The sequence below is a fragment of the Neodiprion fabricii genome, chromosome 4 (genome assembly GCF_021155785.1).
Source record: "Neodiprion fabricii isolate iyNeoFabr1 chromosome 4, iyNeoFabr1.1, whole genome shotgun sequence".
NCBI classification, from domain to species: Eukaryota; Metazoa; Arthropoda; class Insecta; order Hymenoptera; family Diprionidae; genus Neodiprion; species Neodiprion fabricii.
Genome location: NC_060242.1, coordinates 34,543,853 through 34,566,254, shown reverse-complemented (window position 1 = coordinate 34,566,254; position 22,402 = coordinate 34,543,853). Strand labels below are relative to the sequence as shown.

General features: G+C 44.3%; 1 protein-coding gene across 3 annotated transcripts; it reads right to left on the bottom strand.

The window, feature by feature from the left end:
• Window positions 1-924: 924 nt before the first annotated feature.
• On the bottom strand, window positions 925-19,076 carry LOC124179687 (glutamate decarboxylase). 3 transcript variants are annotated; one of them, XR_006870134.1, is made up of 12 exons: window positions 18,919-19,076; window positions 16,222-16,304; window positions 15,891-15,981; window positions 12,484-12,720; window positions 7,640-7,956; window positions 7,307-7,558; window positions 6,909-6,976; window positions 3,366-3,444; window positions 2,631-2,780; window positions 2,351-2,545; window positions 2,021-2,265; window positions 925-1,417 (listed from the first exon to the last, which is right to left on the bottom strand). XR_006870134.1 is itself a non-coding variant. In XM_046564356.1 (11 exons), the coding sequence occupies exons 2-11, from the start codon at window positions 16,276-16,278 to the stop codon at window positions 2,092-2,094; spliced, it is 1,620 nt and encodes a 539-aa protein (XP_046420312.1). In that variant the 5' UTR covers window positions 16,279-16,304; window positions 18,919-19,076; the 3' UTR covers window positions 925-2,091. The 3 variants fall into 3 exon arrangements, 2 of the variants coding, with proteins under 2 accessions (XP_046420312.1, XP_046420313.1); XM_046564356.1 differs by having other exon boundaries at window positions 925-2,265; XM_046564357.1 differs by lacking the exon at window positions 16,222-16,304 and having other exon boundaries at window positions 925-2,265.
• Between the last annotated feature and the right edge of the window lie 3,326 nt (window positions 19,077-22,402).

Below are 22,402 nucleotides of genomic sequence, written 5' to 3'. Positions count from 1 at the left end.
TAAACCACCTTCGATATATATTACGAAATTATTACATTATAATTATATTACAATTATCACATCTACGTAATGTACTTTGATTTAAAATTTAAAATTTACTATTTCCACTGCAACTTTATTGCCTTACTACACATCTTGTCTATAATGAACAAAAAATGTAACGATTGTTTTTCAAGTTTCAACGAAACATTTACATTTACATAAATACATTTATGTAATATATTTATATTTTTTTAATATCATATTTTTGTTTATTCAATAATGGCAATATATATGTATATATATGTATATTTGTTTAATAATTTGTTTTCATCGACTTTTTCTTTCGTTAAACTTTATAACTTACGATAGTTTTTAATTTAATATCGTATGAATCATGACTTTTATAAAATTTGCTATATAAATTGATAAAGATTGTTCAAATTCATTTCAACAAGTTTTAGACGAAACCGACGATTGAAGTGTGAGCTAACGATACTTATTTAAACTACGGATAATAGACTTCTCTGATACCTTTACGAACTTCAAATAAAAACCTGTACTTTCATGGGTTTGTCTTTGTATTTAAAATCTCAAGGCTAGATATAATATATTTTCTCTATTTATTTATCTTCTCATACTCACTTTTATCATCAGTTTATCATAGTAGCAACATATTTCTCGAACTTATAATCTATCAGATATGCAAATAATTTATAAATATTATTCTTTTCGTAACATTTAATAAAATAAATAATCCAAGCACTAACAAGAACTGGAAATATAATATGTATATAATTTCATCTATTTCAACTTTTCGTAGGTTAAAATAATCTCGGGGCTGAAATATTCGCGCAGCCGAGAAAATCTCATCCCCAACCAGCGAAATTCTGCTTTTACATTCAAATTAAGAATTAATTTGTATGCGATAGCCGATATGGTATGTATTTCACTTACGACCTATATTTCAACGATTCTTATCCATTCCGCTAGTTCACCGATTAACGATTTTTTCTGTTTTTTTTTTTTTTTTTGTATATCCTTTTTTCATATTCCTCTAAGTTCAATATACATTTAATATTTCATCTTACACTATATAGTAATAATATGCGTATATATATATATATACATGCATGAGTTATGTATGTACATACATTAACATACATACATATAGATATATATGGTATCATTTGTATTCTGCCATTGCTATGTATACTTTCACCGCTGAAGATCTGCCGAATTGGCTCATTTATGAAGCACTATGAAAATACTTGCTAGGACAGAGTATTATTTCAACTCACGAGCAACCTTTTGAGTGCAGAGTGAAAGAAAAAAAATTACAGCACGGTGTAAACACGCGTGCACGATTCTTTTCCCCTCCCGTTTTTCACCTTCGGTACACGTAACAGCTTGAATACGTAATCTAAAGATCGTAACACTTAAATCCAAATAGATGTATATAATATATATGTATATATATATTTATATCGATAGAGGAGCTTAACCAACATTCGCCAAGGCCTGATGTTCTAGGATTCATAAATTAAATTAATTAACGCGGTCTTTACGAAGGTACAGTTAATTTATCCGCATATTTATTGATAATGACGTGACTCTGTAAGATTTGAGCACCATCGACGTCAGTCTTCGATTGCGAAGAGAAAAAAATTTCGGCTTACTTGTTTAGTTGTTGATGACTTTTTGTTATTCTGACTATTTATAATCAGAGAGACACACAAGTCGAGTAACGCGTTCTATAAATTTCCCCGAGAAAGTAATATAATACTTCAATCGACACACGGCGGTGAAAAAGAACAGGGATATAGTTTGTAGATATAAAGGATTGAATATATGTAATTACAATCGAACAATAGCAATGAAATTTAACAGACGATTTATGAATCCAAGAAAATAAGCTAACTTAAACGTTTGTTCTCTTCATATGTATCAAGTTAATATTCATGGTTGTGAATTGGTTACAGGACTTTGTACAATATTAGGCAGAGTGTGCAATTGTAACGTGTGAGATAATTCTACCAACCTGTTTGTTCTATCTTCCTTCCTTTCTCGCGATAAAACATCGTACTTTCCTCAGTCCAGTAACTGATTTGTTTAGAGATCGTGTCCGAGCCGATCCATTTCCGTCAGCAAAAAGTCCACGTCTGCCTCCGTCACGGCAGCGCTGGAAATAATGTTCCTGAAAAAGTTAGGTCTTCGGTCGTCGGGCTGATAACCGACCATCAGAGTGCCGGCCTTCATCATTCTGTCCTTCAGAACCGGGCAAGTCTACGACAGAGGGTAAAATAGGAAAAGGGGGATTAGCCGAGACAAAGAACACCTGAAACCGTCGGAATTCAAAGGAAAATCTTACTTCGCCGAGGATCTTTTCCCTCTCGGCGCTGTGCGGCATGTTGCGAACGCGAGTCGGCAGGTACCAGAAGCAGACATTGACCATTTCGGGTTCCAAGATGAGGTAGAATTTGTCGGGCATCTGCTTGATCCGTCTTACCATGTACTCGCTGAGCTCCATCAAGCGGTCCATGTGCTTCTCGAATCCGTCGGTACCCTGAAAGTCCCGGATGCTGCTAATCACCCTATTTCTAATACGCTAATTCATTTCCTTGAAGCTAGACCGACGCTCGGGTTTCTACCTTTGCACGCCACTGCAGCCACAGCTTGAATATATCGTTGTGACGACCGCATTGAATCACTTTGTCACCGGTGTCGTACTGGACGTCGTACAACTTGTCGACCATGAAGAGATACTCGGCGGACATTCGATTACAGCTAATCAGAAGACCCTGGAATCAGAAGACGGCGGGGAAATCGACACGAATCTTCTCGTCGTCTCAAGTCGAAAGCACCGAAGCAGGGCGACTGTGGATGTAACGGGGAATCGGAAGAAACTGCACCGAGTGCCGTGTCCTCAGTATCGGAGAATCCATTCCCTGGCTGGGAAAAATATTCTCTGCCCTTGTTTGCGCGGAGCGAAAGGAGAAGGGAGCGGCCTATGGTGGGTAGGTACGGAATTTTAATATGCGCGCGAGGGAAAGTTTTCCGACTCTGCAATAACTGCGCTGGAGGTTGGTTCCCTCCCTTGACTCGTTGGGGGGAGGCCGGCAACATATGTTATCTGTTAGTTTAATTAAATTCCTCCGGTGTGCTCGGTAATACCGGGAGCTGGCTCACGGCAACCCCTTTGGAATACAAGACACACGCCAAGTATTCCAGCTTACGTCATGTCGGTATTAGCACAATCTTCTCTGTTAGGTCTGACGCAAGAATGCTCTGGGCATTCGTTCAACTGATACGTTTTCACCGAAACACTGCAAGGCCGTAAGTCGAGATCTACCGACTACTTAAAATGCCAGAGTTCATGTACTTACGTCCTCCTTGAAGTGGATCGTCGAACACTGAAGGAGGGCCCCCATGAGCTTGTGCGGGTTCCACGTTACCGAATCGGCTCTAAAAAAGGACACAGCAGGGTTCATATTTGCGTATTTACGTCAGGTGTGAGAGCAGGAGGAGATGGCGAGAGGAGGTGTCAGAAATTAGACGCAACGGTAAATCAGAGACAAATTTGGATCGGTTGTTTGCGGGGGGGCCGGGATTAACCGGATAAAAGGGTTGCTTCACCAGGAGGTCTTATCGCCACAGGGTATGGGGTACGGGCTCTGACCAAAACCAGGGGGAAAGTCTTCCGGAGCTGTATTAATAGCCCTTCGCCTGAATTGATGGACCCCTGCGGTACGGGGTGAAGATATCCCATACTTTATCCGCAATGCGTTCCCCGAGGACTGGATCAACGCTTGACGGCCAGATGAGGCCTCTTCGATGGTTTTTTCATTCACCGCAGCTCTCGCTTACACCAAGCAGTGTCAGGTGCTTCGTGGGATATTATTTCCAAGATAAATGAGCCAGAATCTAGACTCGACAGGTCGCAATTCTGTACCCCGCTAAAACTGCACACAGTGGTAGTTAGACTTTTTCTCCAATTTTCTGAGGCTATCAAAGAGTCAACAGCTCCGTGATATCCGCAGAAGTAATAGTGCAGGTGATTAGCGACCCGAGGGCAAATGAAACTGGGACATTAGCCGAAGCTTGGCATGGATTTCAGCGCGACATTGCTGAGACTGAATCGAATCAGAGTGAATAGAAATGGGTAATTAGCATCCCTGGGCAAAGTTGGGTCGCATAATATATCGTCCAAAATAATATGGCGGGGAGTCACCCCGGCCCTTGTTCTTTCGGAGGCATGCGCCAGTCCCAGCTGTGAAAGGCATTAATCACTCGGGCTTTATATTGCGCCAATGTTCTCCAGACGCAACAGTGAAACCTACGTTTTCATCCGTAAAGTGCAAGAGCTGCCTACCAAAGCCGGGTACAAGTTGCACTGGATGTGGAACAGAGAAAGAGATTCTATGAAAATATAGTGCTTTAGCGAATAATTGGACGAAGCTGACATTGAGTTTTCACATCCAAGTTTTGATGGCGATGGAACCCGATTGTTTATGGTTGTAATTAATTATAAACCGAATAACTCCTGGTCCTGCAGGAGGGATCCATGAGTTGGCTTCGCGTTATACGCAACGTTGGGATGCTGCTTGAATGTAGGCGATATACAGGACAACAATAATACACACGTGTTATGATGGATGATATTGATATAGCATGGCAACTGACACGTATCCCCCCGGACCCGACTTCGGGACTTGTGTACAGACATGAAGCACGTATTCAAGCGCTCACACACATTGACGTGCTGACACTGGTAGGCGAGGGTGAGGGCGGAGGTTTATGCACCAAATGGCACAGAGAAACCTCGAGATTTGAAGCACGCTTGGAGAAGCTCACGTCCGCAACAGCCGGACGAGTTTTGGCCATTAGTCACTTCGCATCTTCTTTTGTACTTTGGCATTACGAGGCGATTATGTCTGGTACAGAATTGTTCGACGGATGTAAACCGCAGAGCGAACCTTGGCTTTCGACATCTTGACAAGATTTATCAGCGAATCGGTCTAGATATTATGCTTCTTCCCTGCCGTTGGTCCAAAAATTTACTGAAAATTATCTAGCTATATTTGTCCTTTACGATTGGCGTATCCGAAGTGGAAAGTCTACGGGAACCTAGGCTACTGTTTTAAAAAAACTGCAGATTATTCAACAGACAACTGGAGAGGAAGCGGAGTTCTTTGTGAAAGATTGGAAGGCATTGTTGTATCTGTAGTTACTGGAGGGCACGGAGTGACAGTGAAATGTCAATAAGAGGAAACTCCTGTACCCGTAAATGCACTGCCGGGAACGGAGCCAGCTGTTGTCCGCCGGTGTGTGTGTGTGTGTGTGTGTATCTCTGTACACGTCGCTTCGTTCGGGGCTTCGGTGTTCCGTTTGCCATTTTAATCAAGAGACTTTTAGGAAGTTCCTCGAGCGGTACAGTCGGAGCAAATCACTCCGTGCGAAGGGCGCCTCTCATTTGAAATTTCTAACCGATCACACAGCCTACGCTGATCACAGTCCGTACGATTCACTGTCCCCGCCATGGATGAAACCTCAAATTATGCAGAGAAAAAGTGATATAAAGCTTCGAAGAAGCGGCAAGGGTGCGAAGCAAAACCCCGCTGGATTGAGATTTATTTCTACACCGACAGCTTAGAGTCTTGGGGGTACAACTGGGTCCAATAGCCCCCGGGGAGCACTGAGCCTGCAGTTTAAAGTCCATGCAGGGACTGTCTTGGCCGGTTGCGTAAGGGGCGCAGATGTACCGGGATGCAAATCGCGGATTAATCTCGCCCGTCCGGAAGCCCCACGCCGCCGTCCTCAGTTCCCACTCTGACCCCAACGACGCCGTCCGCGCCACCGAGCAGGATGATAAAGGAGGCACGGATGCGAATGCTGGCATGTGCCGACGGCAGGAGTCACTCCGCCCTTGGTCCTCGCAGATTACAACACTCTTTTCGCCCGGGATTATCTTCATACCGACTATACAACCCCTGCATGTCTCCGTTTCGCTTTTATCTCTCTCCATCCGCCTTCTGTCTTTCTTTCGTTGTTCAGACCTTTTGTACTTCTATTGGAGAGAAGGAGCAGAGCTGACCAGTTCCCAATCCCGCCCAATTTGTAGAGAAACGCAGCAGTTGAATTTACTCTAACCCCGAAGGTCCACCACTTTTTCGAACTGTATAGATCATCGCAGGGCGGCATGAGAGTTCGTAAAAACCCTTAAGACTGGTCTTCGGCTGACGATAGAACGGAGGTAAGATTGGAGGGCGATGGTGGTTTCGTTGGCGGGTAATCTATTATCGGAAAAATATGATCGCGAGCCGCACTTATAGCGGTACATCGTCCGCACCCTCGGCTATTCTAATGCAAAGTTATATTTTCGCACAGCTTCGAATCCCGAGTGTTCCGCGGCCTTTGGGAAAGGGTATTGATCTTGCCACATCGGGCACTCACACCTCTCCCGAGGAAGAAAGTATATTATACTCGAGGCGACTCCATCAAAGTAATCCCCAATAAACTATAAAACCTGGATTAGGTTGGATGCATTCCCAGTCCAGACAATGGCTGCCGCAACCTGCTTCCGAAGAGTTTTCTCGCCAAACTTTGCGTCGGAATATATGCACATTATAAAATAGGGCCCCGATCTATTTGCCAGGATCAAGAAGGTTCCCCGCAGACGTACAGCAAAGAAGCTTTCCGAATAAATTACATTAGCATAAAGAGATGTTTACCCTGCAATGCTTTTCCTTGGATAATTTTCTAATCTTTATTTAACCGAGCGCGCTTTATCCTTGCTACTGCTGAACACAACACGTCGATTTTCTCAGATTATCAATTCACCGAGTGTATGCAAATCGAAGGACGGCTTATCGGTGTTCGTCGGGCGTTTACCTGAAACTCATTGAAAACTTGTCAAAACTACTACTTACCGTTCAATTCCCGTCAGTCTCGGATGCCGGTACTTCCTGGACAGTAGCAGTCCGCCACCCCACGCCGCCTGAAAACAGAAAGGACAAAGAGGGATGAACAAAGGTGTGGAAAACCTATAAATTCAACGCAAGTGTGTTCACCGCGTCGAGTTATCGGGCAACTTTTGCACCGAGCACTTTCCATTTCCCCTCAAGTTTCGCTCCTGTTGCTGCTGCAGCGCAGCAAGGTTCATTCCCACATTCATTATTTACGTTAAAGAGCTTACGCGTTTGGCGTTTCTATCCGAAATTAAAGGGGGTACGATATTTGAATAATCTGATTTGCCAAAGCGACTGTATATCTTGTTATTCTTCAGTGGCGTGAAAAGTTCGCAATAAACAACCATGGGATTACTCACGTCTACGTGCAGCCAGAGTTCGTACTTCTGGCATATGTCAGCGATTTCAGGAATAGGGTCGAAAGCTCCGATGACGGTGGTACCGGCGGTTGCGTTGACAAAGAATGGAACGTGGCCCCTGGCTTTCCGTTCGAGAATAAGCTCCTCCAGTTTGGATGGGATCATTCGACCGCGAGCATCGCTGGGTACCATAACGCAGTTGTCGGTTCCCAATCCGCAAACGGATGCGCACGACTTGACCGAGTAGTGACACTGAGAGCGAGGAATAGAAACTTTACTGCAGAAAATTGGAGAATTTTGGTTAGAAAAACGTGGCAAAGGCGTTCAACTCACTTGATCAGAGGTGAACATCACTAGCTGACCACCAAGTGCAGCCAGTCCGCGTTCCTTGTACGTGGGAAACATTTTATGCCTAGCCGTTAGAAACGCGTAGAGATTGCTGATAGAACCCCCGGGAGCAAGGACGGAGTCTCCGCAATTCCAGCCGATAAGCTCGCGCATCTTTCGCAATACGATGTTCTCCATCAGGATGAAGACCGGCGCTATCTCGTAGGTGAACATGTTCGTGTTGGCTGTCGCAGTCAACCATTCGCCGGCCATCGACACCAAGTCCAAGCCGCAGGATAGTTGGTTGAAGAAGTGCGGGTGTCCTAAAAGGCAGTTACAGAGGTTCCAGAAGGGCTTTTCATCGACCCCGTTTCATGTCATCGAACGTGACGACAATCCGCGAGGTTGGTAACCCCGGTTGTTTTGATTCTGCGTCGGACGGACGTCCGTGCTTCCGATAATTAATTGCCTTGCGGTTCCGTTGATCGCAGGCACGCGTTCCTAGATTATAAATAGGTGTAGCGCATTCGTGACTCTACGAAACGCTCGCCCAGCAGCCAGTGAAGATTAGTGTTCAGCCACGTTGAGTAGGTATGTAGGCGAAGTTCTTTGAGTACGTTGTCACTCGCTCGGGTGAACAGCGTGTCAGGGATCAAGTTAATGCGCCCTCGGTACGACCTGGGGGATGGCAGGCCTCTCTGTGCGGGGGTCGAAAACCCCGGCTTACGTGCGTTTCACGAGCAACCCGATCCATTTTCAGATATCGTGCCGACCAAACGGAGTGAAAGGGCCAAAAGGTAGGCGGGTATAATGGAAAGAAGGGCTTTTGTTTTTCGGAACAATCGGGGCGCCCCACCGTCAACTTGGTCCGAGGCCCCAGCGCCAGTTATGACTAATTGAATATCATTAGCGCAGACAAATTACAAATAATATAGCAGATCAACCCGTGGCTGCAGGAGGTTCACCCCTACGAGAAGAAACGTCCGAACGTCTTGCACTTGGCGAATCCCTCGCGAGTGTGAGAGTTCTCGCATCGTGGCAAAGCTCAGGGGCTTGAGACCCCTCTGGTGCCAGAGTACCGCCGTCACGTGTCAATCAAGGCGTAATTCTACGAGATTAAAACGCTCCGACGTCACTCAGTCGAGTTAACTCGCTGCCGGGGGACGGAATGAGCGACTCGCTGCTCTCAAAGTATCAAAATATTATCTTCCGACTTTGCCGACGCGTTTTGTGTCGAGCTTGGAAAGTTCTCCGAGTCCGCTTCGAAATTCCGAGAGAAACAGGTGCCGCTTCCGAGTTAAAACCATTCCCCGAAGTTACATTCAATATTCTCGAACCCTCCGAAACAAACAGCCCGGCTAATTATTAATGCCGATTTAAATTCCCGAGCGGTGCAAAGTTGGCACCCTGTAGGCCATATTGAGCGAAGGGATCGGGCCTGCAGCGCCTCCATTCACCCTCTCCTATCCTCGTCACCATAAAACGAACCCCTATTTACCGTTTCGCTCCGCAGTCTGCGACCCTCGTGGGGGAGAAAATCGTGTAGAAATGGCTCTTAATTACACCAATCCTATTGAATTTGGTTACCGACCACCAGGGCCACGTGTGCAAGGTCCTGCATAGCGTACCCTGTGTGCAAATACACTAAACACTGCACTTCGGAACTGCCGCATCAGGGCTACAAATTTTTTGTTGCTTTCGCACCTGACCATAAGTGGATTATAGAAATGCGTAACAGAATAAAGTGTTGGATCGACATTGAGATTTGTGTCTAGTGTGCAAATCGGGCTACCATACTGTGTTGTCTTGACCATGCGAAGAAAAGCAGCTACCGGATGAAGAGAAAAATTCTAAGCAAAGTATTCTCAGCTCGTAGATGAGATGACGTTCTACCGTGAAATGGAAGCGATGATCCAAAGAGCCAGGGGCGGGATTTTACTTGTCACTGAAACAGCGATCGTGTTCGAAGCCGAATAGCAGAAAAAAACGTGCTCACATTCGGGATTCAAGAGAGAGAGAGAGAGAGAGAGAGAGAGAGAGAGAGAGAGAGAGAGAGAGAGAGAGAGAGAGAGAGAGAGAGAGAGCGGAAAAGAGAGCGAGGGATGCCCGTATGAAATTGTCTCGTGCTTTAGACACGCGAGGAATTCTTCAAGTTTAAGCTGCGCCCCATGTAGCGTGGGGGTGCAACGGGCCGATACAAATGGCCGAGGATATCGAGTCGGTCGGGCGGCGGTATTTGAGCCGTTTGTTGCAGTGTTATTTGCAATTATCTCGGTTGACGGGTCGAGGCACGCGTCCGGTGGGGGTCCTGGACCTCGGCATCCAAGGGGTTTCCTCTCTTCCTCTCTTTCGTTCTTTCTTTTTCTGCCAAGGGAGCAAGAGGGAGCGAGGGTTGATGGGCCGAGGCACCCGCATTTTGCGCGTCACACGCGTCGCTGCACCACTAGATTGTTTGCAGAGGCTCTCAAACCTCCGGGCCATTCCGATTTTTGCACGTACCGATGCTCGGGTCGCGTGACCGTCAGGCCAACAGTCGCGAAAGCGATCCAGACCTCCTCTTAGGCAACATCTGGCCCTTCCTACCACGACGAAGACTCCGAACAGCGCAATTAGACTTTTCGGATCCTTGGTATATAAACCTTATACGAAGCAAAATTTCGCAAGGATATTCCGCGTACACCGTGTGACGTGTAATTGGCAAGGTGCAAAGCTCGGAAAGCACGGTGGCAGAATGCTAAGAAGATCGTACACTTCGAATTCTCATTCCATTTCCATGGACTACACGTCTTCCGCAGTTGGTCTCCAGGGGTTTGAGAAAGAATGTGGGTATACAACAGTTTACTGCATATTGAAATCTACCCCGAGGTAGTGTTTTCCAAGTCATATGATTGATTACAGAGGATCAACGCTAAGTCGGGGTTACACACTTCTCTTCATACAAATCCTAAGCCCCTAATTTATCACCACGCCGTTACCGCGGAGTGCGCTCAGGGGGCAGCGTCTGCGTTGAACAGGTCTTTGCCAGTAGAGCCTGCGGACCCCCGGAGTAATCTGAACAGGCCAAATTAGACAGAAAATAGTCCGCTCTTGTCCACCGTAATCGGTTTGCGAATTCCGCCGCAGAAACATCGCCAATTGCGAGCCTTTTCCGGATCGCTGTGCGTGGAAAAATTCATCCGCAGTGCGAACGGAGCCTTGTTCGGTGCAATTGGCAATACCGTGAAAGAGTTACATATTCTAGAAGCTTCTAGTAAAATGGGTATCGTTACGATAATTCTTTCAGTATTATTCGAATTACAGGCAAATATGGCACGAGTAACTTTTGAGTGTAATTATCGTTGTGGACACTAAATTTTCTTCGTTAGTTGACTAAATTTTTTTTAGTAAATTCAGACCCTGACACGAGTTTATTGTTGCACCGTTATCAAAGTATGGCAATAGTTACAAGGAAGTATATATAGTACGAGTGACTATAATTTGGTTATAGCTAAAAAGCTCATTTTTATTCTGTACGTAGAGTTATATTTTTCGCTTATGGTAAAAAATGATAGTAGTCAAAGACAGTATATAAATATGTAACTAATGCAACAATGAATTAGTCTCGCTGGCGAGAACACTTCTCAATCTAACAAAAATTTACCATTAGATACTTTTTTCTTTACGTCCTACCAAAAGTTTCCCAATCTTCATCGTAATCTCGAGCCTATCGCGGCACGACCGCCGCGGGTGTGGGTTCGATCTTTAATATCCGTCGTCGTATATTAAATATATCTGCCTCGCACTTGTGCCGCAAAAACTATGATGATGCGATATTGAAAAATCAATATTGGACAGCAGCTGTCCGCGTACAACGAGAAAGCAGAGAAGAGAAATAGGGATTTCGGACAAGAGGGGGCAAATGAAAGATCGAAAGGAGGGTAGAATATCGGTGCTCGGACGACTCTCGATGCAGGGGTACCTAATCTGATAACAAGTTTTTGTTGGCCCGTATATCGGGCACGCGTCTTTTCTATGGTGTTGTCGAAGAGGATGGGGAGAAGGGCGAAAGCTTGCGGCTCATCTCCGTTCGTTCCTTGGTTCGTTCGTTTTGCGCTCTCTCCCTTTCTCTCTCGTTTTTCTTCCCCATGGTATATTTTCGAATGCCGTGCCTCTCGTGTGCTCGGAGAGGGTTGAACGGGGGTGAGCGGGACTATTGCACTATTGTGTATTAGCATCCATTGAGCTCTGTAATTTAATATAACCGGGATTGTGGCACGTTCGTGGTTTCGCCTTGATAGACGAAGTGCCACGATTTCGTTCACGCTTACAAACGTGATTGCAAAAGAGATCCAGTCTGCGAATTCGGGGGTAAAAGTCAGTTAGTTTCAATGCAAAAATACTGTAGAGAATCCGGACGCGGAAGACGCCTGATTCGCGCAGCGTGATTGAACAAACCGAAAGGAGGGAAGAGTAAGGGTGTTATGTATGCACATGGCGGTGGCAGGAGCTGTTGATTCTGTTTTAATTCGCACGCGTTCGCCACCGGAGATAAGCGGCGGACTTTCATATTCAATTTAGCATATGCAGTGGCGGAGATAAGGGTCGCTAAGCCGCGGTCGCACCCTCAAAATATACAAGCATGATAAATGTGATAAACGGGCGGAGCAGATAGCGTCGTAAAAAGCGAGTCCGGCTATCTTGAGAATATCACGGATCCCGCAGAATATCATATAACAAAATCTCAATGTCGATCGAGTAGTAAAAACCCCGATTCGGATCAGTCAGATCTTTCGAGCACGGAAATCCAGGGCTGTGGAATTTTGCTGGATTTTCAAAATACCTTCTCGAAATCAGAATAGGTATGGACTTACCAGTTTTTACTTGGTACTTGAGCGTCGTCGAGCAGTCGAGTAGCAGTTGCTGCAGTGTGACGCCGCTGTCCGGCACCTCGAGATCCAGAAGACGACGCATATCGGCCGGGTGGTGAAATTCCAGGACCTTGGCATTGCGGTCGTTCGTCGATTTAACGAAGTCAATAAGGATGTCGACGACTTTCATCAGGAACTCCTTGGTCGCCGGGAATCCCTCGGCATTCTGTGGCAGAATATCTGCGAACACGAGGACAGAAAATCTCCGTGTGCGATTAACTCAGGACTGAGCAATTCTCGAAGATAGGGATGAAAATCTACGTACTACTAATTTTTGGAACCACGTAAACTCTACTCATGCGTCGGTAAGAACCGAAGGTATAATTACGGGGTATAAGGGTTGCTTCAAATTAGGTGTACTGCTTTAATTGTCAATCAAGTGAAATCGTTTCTACCACAATAAGGTAGGCATGTTATAGGAGTATAAAAATTTCGAATAAAACACACATAATTACGAACGAGTGATTACAGGAGTGACATCGGTCCTACCTATACATAATGTATATAATATACATACACCATAATTATAGTGTGATTCGTGGTAAGTTAGAATGATTTCACCTCATCAAACAATTGAAAGTATAGACCTATTTTACACACTCTCACTTGTTTGGTGGGATGACACCATCTCTCTGCCTCTTTCACTCTCATCCTCTCCAATCTCTCTTTCTCGTCATCCGGGATCTTCGGGATATCCGCGTGTCTTCCAAGGTCCGAATGACAGCAGGACGGTATCCATGGTGTATTTGCTTTTCCATAATTTCAACAAATTACATCCCAACTATCTCTGCTAATACATTCAACATGCTCTCATCACAGTTGGGTCACAATTAGACATGCAAGCTTGACTGAGCGACGAGTGCGATCGTAACAAAAATGAAGTTACAATGATTTCCGAGAGTGAAAAAAGCACTTCTGCATCTCTAGGAACAAATCGCCCGAAGTTTCACGCGAAACGAGTGAAAGGTGGAGCTTCAATGTTTAACTTCGACGAATGTCTTTATTTAAGCAAATTTCACAGGCTCGAGACTGCGAGTAGAAAAGCTTTTCTGTTTAAAAATAAAATGTATCACCAGCAGTGAGGGTGCGTTATCAATTAGCCTCGGGTTAGCCTCGCTGGATGAAGCTGTCCACTTTGTTAAGGAAAACGATAAACTTCCCATGCGGTGAGCAAATGGGGTCCCCCCCGTGGAATCTCTACTGTAATCCCATACTATAGTCCCGAATATCCAAGAAATGCTAGACACCCCTGAAGCTTCGTGCATATAGCGGAGATTCACGATGGGCGCGAGTTTCCTCACTATCGCAAAGCCGGAAGACCCGAGATATCTGAAGTAGATAATCGTTTCGGTCGGAAAGACAGACTCCGAGCCATACTGGAATCAATTCCGCCGAAAGAACAGTGGGAAAGGGTGCATAGACCATCAACTGCATTCCAGCTCCTCTCCCGATTCCTCGCGAGCTTATCAATCGTGCACCCCAAATTTTAGACCCCGCAGCGCAGCTATACGAGCGAGAGAATATCGGGCTTGGGATGCTGGAGATAGATTGATGGACGGGATTAAGCGGGCCCCGTTTTTCCCGGGGTCGAACGAGCTCTCTTGTCTAACCAGCGGATAAACGCGATCAACCGCCTTCTCTCGGAGGAGACTCCGAGTCTCTTTCGCCTCCCCTCTGCAAGCTTTTTTAAAACCTCGTCAAGCCCAGCGCCTGCGATCCGAAGGCTTTGAGCCGTTATTAGGCTGATCCACGGGAAACAATTACCGGGCGAAAATTAGAGCGTTCAAATTCGTACATGGAAGTATCGGTACTCGTTCTGTCACTTTCGTAAATTTAGGCTGCATACTCTCGACGAGTACCTGAAATACTTCAATTTGCAATACATTACGAAGTTCTGGAACGGATGTTGCGACAGCGACGTGATTCCGATCCATTCTTTAAACGCAGCACTTATTGCGCAAGCATTTTACGCGGAATCTATGCCACCGTACAACCCTCGGTTGTATAAATTCAGCGTGGGCGCAGATGGTCGTCCTATAGACGGTTTTTTAATTAAAAAGTCCATCGGAGGGATGTTAACTCCGAATTAGTCCTGTAAACTCTGGAGCAAGGGGCATTAATAAATGTAATTTATAATAACTGCTCAAGGAAATTATTACCAGCCCAAGATAATCCGTGCAAGAATTACTCAACTCGAGGACAGCGCATCCATTAGCCGAAAAATTTATTCATCGGTTGCGCGGGTTTTAACGTTCAGCTGTAGAAAAATGAGGAAATGTCGCTGAGCGAGGTGAGAAAATTATAAAATTTTCCCAGTCCCTGTCGACTTTTGTCGCCGTGGCGCGTGCCTGCACAAAAACAGAACAAGGACCCCTTCCGGAGGCTGATGCAGGATGGCTGGCATCTGATCCCCTGCGGCCTGTAATCTATCCATCCGCACACTCCGGACGTCGCGATCCCCTCTCGAGTCAATCCGCGATTACTATGCACCCTTCCGTTCACTTCGTCGCGAACCCGTTGTGTCCACAAATCAGAACAATATTGTAAGAATTAGGGGCTGCGTCAAGAAACGACGCGGTTTGTAAATTTCCTGTTTATTACACCGCTGAGTGAATCAAACTAGGCTTCAACCCGCGTACGATTCCCGCAACTAATTTACCGAAGAGGGTTTATTCCGTGTTCGCGACACAATTCCACTGGTTGCTTTTCTTTCTTTTATTTTATTTTTTTTATAAACCTGTAATAAATTTTGCCTCTACCTGAGGCGTGAGCGTATTATTATACCTACTCGTTGAACAATTTCAACGCGACGAATAATTATGACCGTTCACGTTGGTTGTCAGTTCTCGTTCAATTATACTTCATGCGGATTTCATTTAATTTATAATTGCCAAGTGCTGTGACAGGCGAGCGGCCAGATTCGCGTTTCATGCTCTGAATCCGGGGGATAAAGGAATCGCGAAACACCGCGGCTTTACAGTCCAGATTCCTTAAATCTCGCGGCTTTTGTGGCGGGAAACCAATCAAACGCGTCCTTTGATCATACCGATGCACGACTATCTGTTTCGACGAATTCCTTGACGGTAGAAGTTGAGCAGAGGACAATGAATTTATTTGGGGTAGAATTTTTCGCAAACTCTGATTATGTATGCAGCTTTCCGAGAAGCAGCCGTCAGAACAATTGGCAACGTGCACTATCTTGAATGCATTCCTGAGCCATACCTGATCATGAAACTCGCAATAGTGCCCGAAACATCAACAACTGTTCTATATGTTCACGTATAATTAAAATGACAGGGTTCTGGTTTTTTGGCTGTTTTTCCAGTTGGCGTACATCGACGATGTCTTACCTGAGTATTTGAGGTTGCAATGCTCCTTGGAGAGCGCGTACGTGTTTTCGGAACTCATTAGGCGAGTGGGCGAGTGTGTCCTTGCGAAATTCTGAAAGTAGATTAGAAGAAGAATATCCTCAATATATGCACAAGATCCGTTCAAGGCAAAGTTGCAAGTGTCAAATATGCAGGTAACAATAAAAAGCGATGGGCTTTTCACCTGCCGTGGCGGCGTGAATGTCTTTGCTTTGGTTTTAGGGAGCATATCAAAATTGCAATTAGGAGTATGGCAAGCAGCATGCTGATATTACTTTTATTCAAGCGCGCTGATCTGTGATGTGTCTCTTACATATAAATATTCCTTAATCGCGGTGATTTTAGTCCCGATCATTTGCACATTGTCCATGTCTCCAGCGGCACTCGCCTCGGTCCCTACAACAGTAATAATAACAAAAAATTTGGATCGATTATTATTTACGATTTATTCAAGAAGAATAAAACAAAATGGAATTAAATAGCACACGAATAATTTGATGACTTTTTTCTTTGCATTTCCTTCTCGTTTTCGAAATCCGGACGAGGAGCCGAAGACATGGAACACTTAACAGCATACACACCTCAATTCGCGAAAAAGGCTTCTTGCCGTCGCTCGTTGAACCAGATTTGGACATTCGGTTATTAAGAATTATTTAACGCATTAACGATAATGTTGACCCAAATTGATATTTTACTATAAGCGGGTTTGGCCATTAGATAGGAATTCAATTAATTACAGTCATTAATATTTAATTTTATTGCCTATTTTTGCAGATACGTTCCTTACCTGAAATGCAATTAATCTTTTGAGTTTTACAGTTAAGCACCTTAACGACAATTCTTATTCCTGCTCATATTGCGTATTTTTCCAACTACGCTACCTACTCCGATTTATTATTCAAAACCGGATTAAAATATTCTTAGAAAATTTTACCAGTGATATTGGTATCACTTTTTTTATTCCTCTTTTGAACATATTCGTAAATACAAAACTCAACATTGACGTTTCATAAACTTTGCTATGCTTATAATATTATAGTCATGGAAAATCAAAGGATGATTACAAATATAAGAATAAATTTTTCGAAGTCTGTTATCCCTGACATACTCTAAAATTCGGATGTTTTACTATCTTAGACATGCAGTTAAAACGTACGCATGAGTCATTCGCACGTGACTTGTTGCACGATACCGTATACGAGTGGACAATTTCTGGGTCAACGAAACGAGACTAGAATTTCATCCGTGAGATCGTTTCGTCTCCGCTTATCAAATCAAATCTTATCGAATATTATTTCTATCGCATAAATTAGACATTAAAAAATCATAATCACATATTCATTCACTTATCATAAGTCATACTCTATACGACATCGTTTTGATTTATATCCGGCAAACGTACGATCACATGCAAGGGAAACTAGCCTCGACCAGTAGTGTAGCCCCGATGCTATGTCAGACGTGATCAGCCGATAGCTGACGAAGAGCTGCGTGCAGGAATTAAACAATTTTTGGTAGGCACGGTTGTTTCTTGTAGTGGAGACCGGAAATCGGGGAGACAAATTTTTTACTACATTAACCGTACACGCAATCTTATGCAATGCAGAAAATTAATCATTTCTTAAATATAATTTCGAAATAGACCGTTCGAATGACCAATTCTTCCATTTTCTAAAACTGCAAATTTCTGGAACGAATTGTAAAACTTCTAATCATACAATTTAACATCCACAAGTTTGAAAAATGGAAAGTTATTATTTTGAAAGTTTAACCTTGTCAACAAAAAAAAAAAAACAAAGAAAAAAATGTCAAATTTACCAAATATGGTGCAAAAATTGTGTTGTTAATTTGAGTAATTATGCAGGTTTCACTTGATAACACAAATTATTGTAGTGGCCACTTTTTTATTCAATCAAATAATGTTACTTTAAAGCGAAAAAATATTACTTCCTATGTATTTGATCGCTGCATTTGGTATATTTACCTAAAAAATTTTTATTCGTTATTCATATTTATATTTTATCAATACAATTTGTAACTTTGTAAAAAAACTTTCTAAAATAACATGAAATTACCGTTCATTTAGCTCCAATTTTGCTACTTACTCCTATTTCGATTTAAGAAAGTCAACAGAAAAATGTCCACCATCTTGTTTCGAAGAAGGACGAGTTGCACGGAACCGATTACGTCATCGTAATTTTTTTCACTCACAATCAGAAATTAAAATATAAGACACGAAATAGCGGGAGCAATCAAAGAATATAACGGAGCTGTCGGATTGGTGCTTCGCGCAAAATTTCTGTACAGCAGAAAGAATCTCGAATCGAGAGGTAATCAGTCGCGTGACTTTTGCTTCAAAATAAGTTTATATGATTCAAATTTAATATAAATATTTTTGACAATTATAGGTGTCCAAGTCAAGAAGTAGAATTCCAGGTTAAAACATGAAAACTCAGATTATATGTATTTTATTTCTGTTCTCAAATCAATTTCCAGAAGTGAGAAAGAAATCTTCATTCAACCGCTACATCTCTCTTCCAAAATATGTTGACCACGCATTGCACTGAGAATAAAAACTTCCTATAAGAATTTAAGTTTCAGGCTTGAACGGTTCGGTTCCAAGACAACTCTGTGGTTGTCGATTTTTGGGCGAAAATTGTGGTACTCGTATTGCATAATCGAATAATTGAAACGTGGATTATCCGAACGCGTTAATTGGACTCAAAAGTAGGTGAGCTCCATATGCGGGGATAGGTATTGTCCGTAATAAAAATTCAGGATGAAAAGCAAATAATGCCGACACAAAATTCCATACCAACCCGCAGTCTTTATTTCGCCAAAAGTGGAAAAAACACAAAGAGACTGATTCGGTGATCAAGATGAAATCGTGCGATGGACCGGAGCAGCCTCAGTCCGGGATTAGGGTACCAGTTAGCCGAGGACGGTGAAGAACGAGGGGGAAATTAAGGGAGGTGAATCCTGGTGGATACTCTTAAGAAATAGCACCCACCTATATGTCCGTCCTTAATTTATCCCGCGTTGGCGTGAGGAGTACGAGGACTTTCCCGCTGCAGGTCGTCCTGGCGAGCGACGGGCGTCAGGGTGGCTTTAGAGGGACTGTGCCGGGCACCAGGTTCTCTTCCAACGATAGCCAAGGGCGGTCGTGCCGAGGAGAGTCGAGTTGCGCCGCCTGGGCGCTGGCTGACCCAGATTCCGTCGACGTAGGCGTGCGTGGGCGGCGCACCCGTCGGCCAATGGGGTCGCTTCTTCGGCACCCCTGCTCGCGTATCACGCGGAGGACTCTAGGACTGCCTTCGGATCGACGGGAGCCACCAACGTCATCCGCCCGCTATTTCGTCGTGGCCACAAAAATCGACCTTAATCTCGTTCCCGGTAACACTTGGGACTACTCAGGGGTGACTTAGGGGCAACAACGCTTAAGATCTTCGCTGGAACGTCGCTGTGCCAGCCGCACGGGATTTGCTCACTTCACCGGTTGCTTCGACGACGACGATGGTATGCTAGTCGTGCTGATGCTCCTTCTCTTCAAACTGTCTCTTCGTCGATGATCTCTTGTGAGCATTTTTGCAAGTATATTGGAATTGGTTTGGATGATCAGCAAATGCGGATGCATTCTTTTTCAGTCATCGGGAATCGTGAGAGTTGTAAACTGTACCATTAAATTGCAAAAATTACTGAGGAGGAAAAGCTGGGTTCATGGTAAAACAATCTTTCATCGCGAACTAGAAGTGACTATCCTCAATTGCCTGTTCGATTTTACTGAAAATGTTCATGCGTTAGGTCATAAAGTGTTTAGAAAGAATTCAGTTGTAATTTATAGCTATACTTTATACTAGATTTACTAGATAGTTGACTATGTGATTTTTTATTTAGTATACCTGATGATTCGTGGTTTTGTAACTTATGATGAGATTTCTTATATGTTTTATCGAATTTACAGGATAAATAATGTGACAAACTACATGCTGAATTCTTATAAAACATTTTAAGATTCAACACATGAACATTTTCAGTAGGGGAGGATCGTGTACGTAAGCTGTTGCCCGGTCTGCTTTCCAAATCGTGGCACGATCGTTTCCTGGGGTTGGGAACTTAGACCTGGCTCCTATTAATTACACTAGAGGTAGCTTATGAACGGATTGCGTTACATTTGTTACACATAATGGCATTGGATTTCGATGCCATCAAACGTCCTAGTTATCCACAGTGAATCTGGATTGCCAGTTTCTGCGTAACAATAATCCAGAGGATGTGCATGCCTTAGTAGTCAAAATGGCGTCCTCGAAATGGATTATTCGGAAAAAGAGTCTCAGGATGCTTCGAATCGCTTTGTGCCCGTTAACATTGGCGAGCCCGGGGAGACATTTCTGCAACATCGTACAATGATGAAAACTCGGTAAACGGACCTAGGTACCCGTGAAACGAGCAGTTCTTCATGCGTCTCGGTAAATTGCACAAGCGTGTTTACGGACCAGCCAGTCGCGTACGTTGAAGGAAATTCGATATCGGTATAAATTCGAAAGTAAAGGTCACCGAGCGTGCGCCACGTGCAATAAATGAAAGGGGTTCGCAGAGCCAGTTCCAGGGAGCTTACGGGGGAACAACAAAATGGGTGGCAGCCAATCCGAGCGCGGCACAAAATGGCCGCTTCTGAATTTAATCAATACCTCTTGCCCTCCGGAGCTGGCCGACGAGAGCGGGAGGATTCTGAGGTTCCAACCGTCTACAGTTGCCTTCTCGAGCATGTGGTAATACTCTTCAATTATCTGCAACACCGGACACGGTTAACCGTCGACCGATGCTTATCGCTACCAAACACACACCGATCTTCCTCTTACGACGTACGAGCTTCACAGTTATCGGATCTATTGCAGTTTTTAATTAATCCGGCAAAATCCAAGTGAGACTGATCGTTCATGTTTATCCTGAAACTGACCACATGACAGCCAAGCATCGTGCCATGATCCAACGATACGTAAGATTTGTACTATAGGTACACAACTTATCGGGTCTTGCGCAATGAATACGGTCGGATCGATTTCGTTCGTCCGAATACGATATATACGACGCGTGAAAAGAAGCTGTCGGATGCATCCTGGTTCCAAATATTCCACCGCCATTTCGTGTAACATTTGGCGTAGTCTTGTTGCCTGAGAAATAACGACTCTACGGCCGAGGGATCGGAACTGGATGTGGGGGATGTATAGGAAAGCTCGTATCGGAGAAAGCTGCCAAGTCTGAAGAGTTGGACTGATATGTCATTGACTCCGATGGTGTGCTGGTGGCAATAAACGAGAACGGAGTACGGGGACCGGATGGCTTAGGGTGTAGGGTGTAGTGATTTAATGCCTCCATGGATGCACTGTCCTTCTCTCGGAGGATTTCGCAAACTCACCTTAGAACGAAAGGCGCTTTTCTGGCGTGGGCGAAGCAGGCTGGTTCCCCCTCTTCACTGGAGGCTGCTGACGTTCTTTGAAGGAAAGTTTAAATTGAGGTCGTCTCAGAGGGGTTGGATGCCTACACAAGAAATCTCTCAAGACTTTCGTAGAAAGAGTGTATGCTCCTTTTTTGTTCATACTAACTCCGACGGATAAGGGCCGGAGAGGAAGTTCCTTCGCGATGAATTATGTCCCATTTTGTTCACGACTCTTGGTTCTTGTGGTCCCGCTTCTCCTGCACACGGGATCCACAATCTCGTAACGATCACTGGAGAAGAGTTTGAGTTACACTCGGCAAAAGAATGTTCCACGGATAAACTTCATCTCGTGATTCAATTTCTCGTATGCAAGCTCAGCCTGTAGCTTGATTAGCAAAGTTTCACCAAACGCTTTAAACTCGAAGGAAATCGGTTTTTCAGATCGATTTACTACAGAGTTCTTGCACCGTTGCGCAATGTTCTACTCTAGCCTGGTCATTTATTTTCACCCTTCTTCCTCTCGAGCGGTATATCTTCTCAAGACACACAGATTCCGCGTTGCGACGACCATTTTGTCTCTCATCGACAACGAAGTATCCCCTGTCTCTTCGAACCTCATAAGTACCGTATACAATGTACCAGGTTTGGAGTATGGCAAAAAAATCACCTCCGAATCAGGAAACACACATGTATCAAAACTTATGAACGGTGAATAAAGATTCGACAAGTATTACCGCTGCAGGTCGTACCATTACTCAAAAGTAACGTGGTGCTCCATTAGCCACGGTGTGTCGCGCAAAAAATTTTTCGGGACCGTTACGTCGCGCAAGAACAAGGGTCTGACGTCTGAAACTTTACGGTCTAAAAGTTTTTTGCCCAATCCGCTTTGCGCTCGATTCGTCAGCGATGTTGACAACCTTGGAAGCAGAGCGGATTATAGTGAACATATACTCGGTAATGGTGATCAACTGAAAGCATCGCGGTCCGTTTATCGAACGATCAAAAAGCCCACTTTAACTTATCCTTCGAGCATGAACAAGGAACAATGTTCCACGGT

Coding starts and splice junctions, on each gene's coding strand:
- LOC124179687 (XM_046564356.1), bottom strand. CDS start 16,278: ATGGACAATGTGCAAATGATCGGGACTAAAATCACCGCGATTAAGGAA. Junction 15,982..16,221: donor CGATTAAGGAATATTTATAT/GTAAGAGACACA, acceptor ATCTACTTTCAG/AATTTCGCAAGGACACACTC. Junction 2,266..2,350: donor GGGAAAAGATCCTCGGCGAA/GTAAGATTTTCC, acceptor CCTCTGTCGTAG/ACTTGCCCGGTTCTGAAGGA.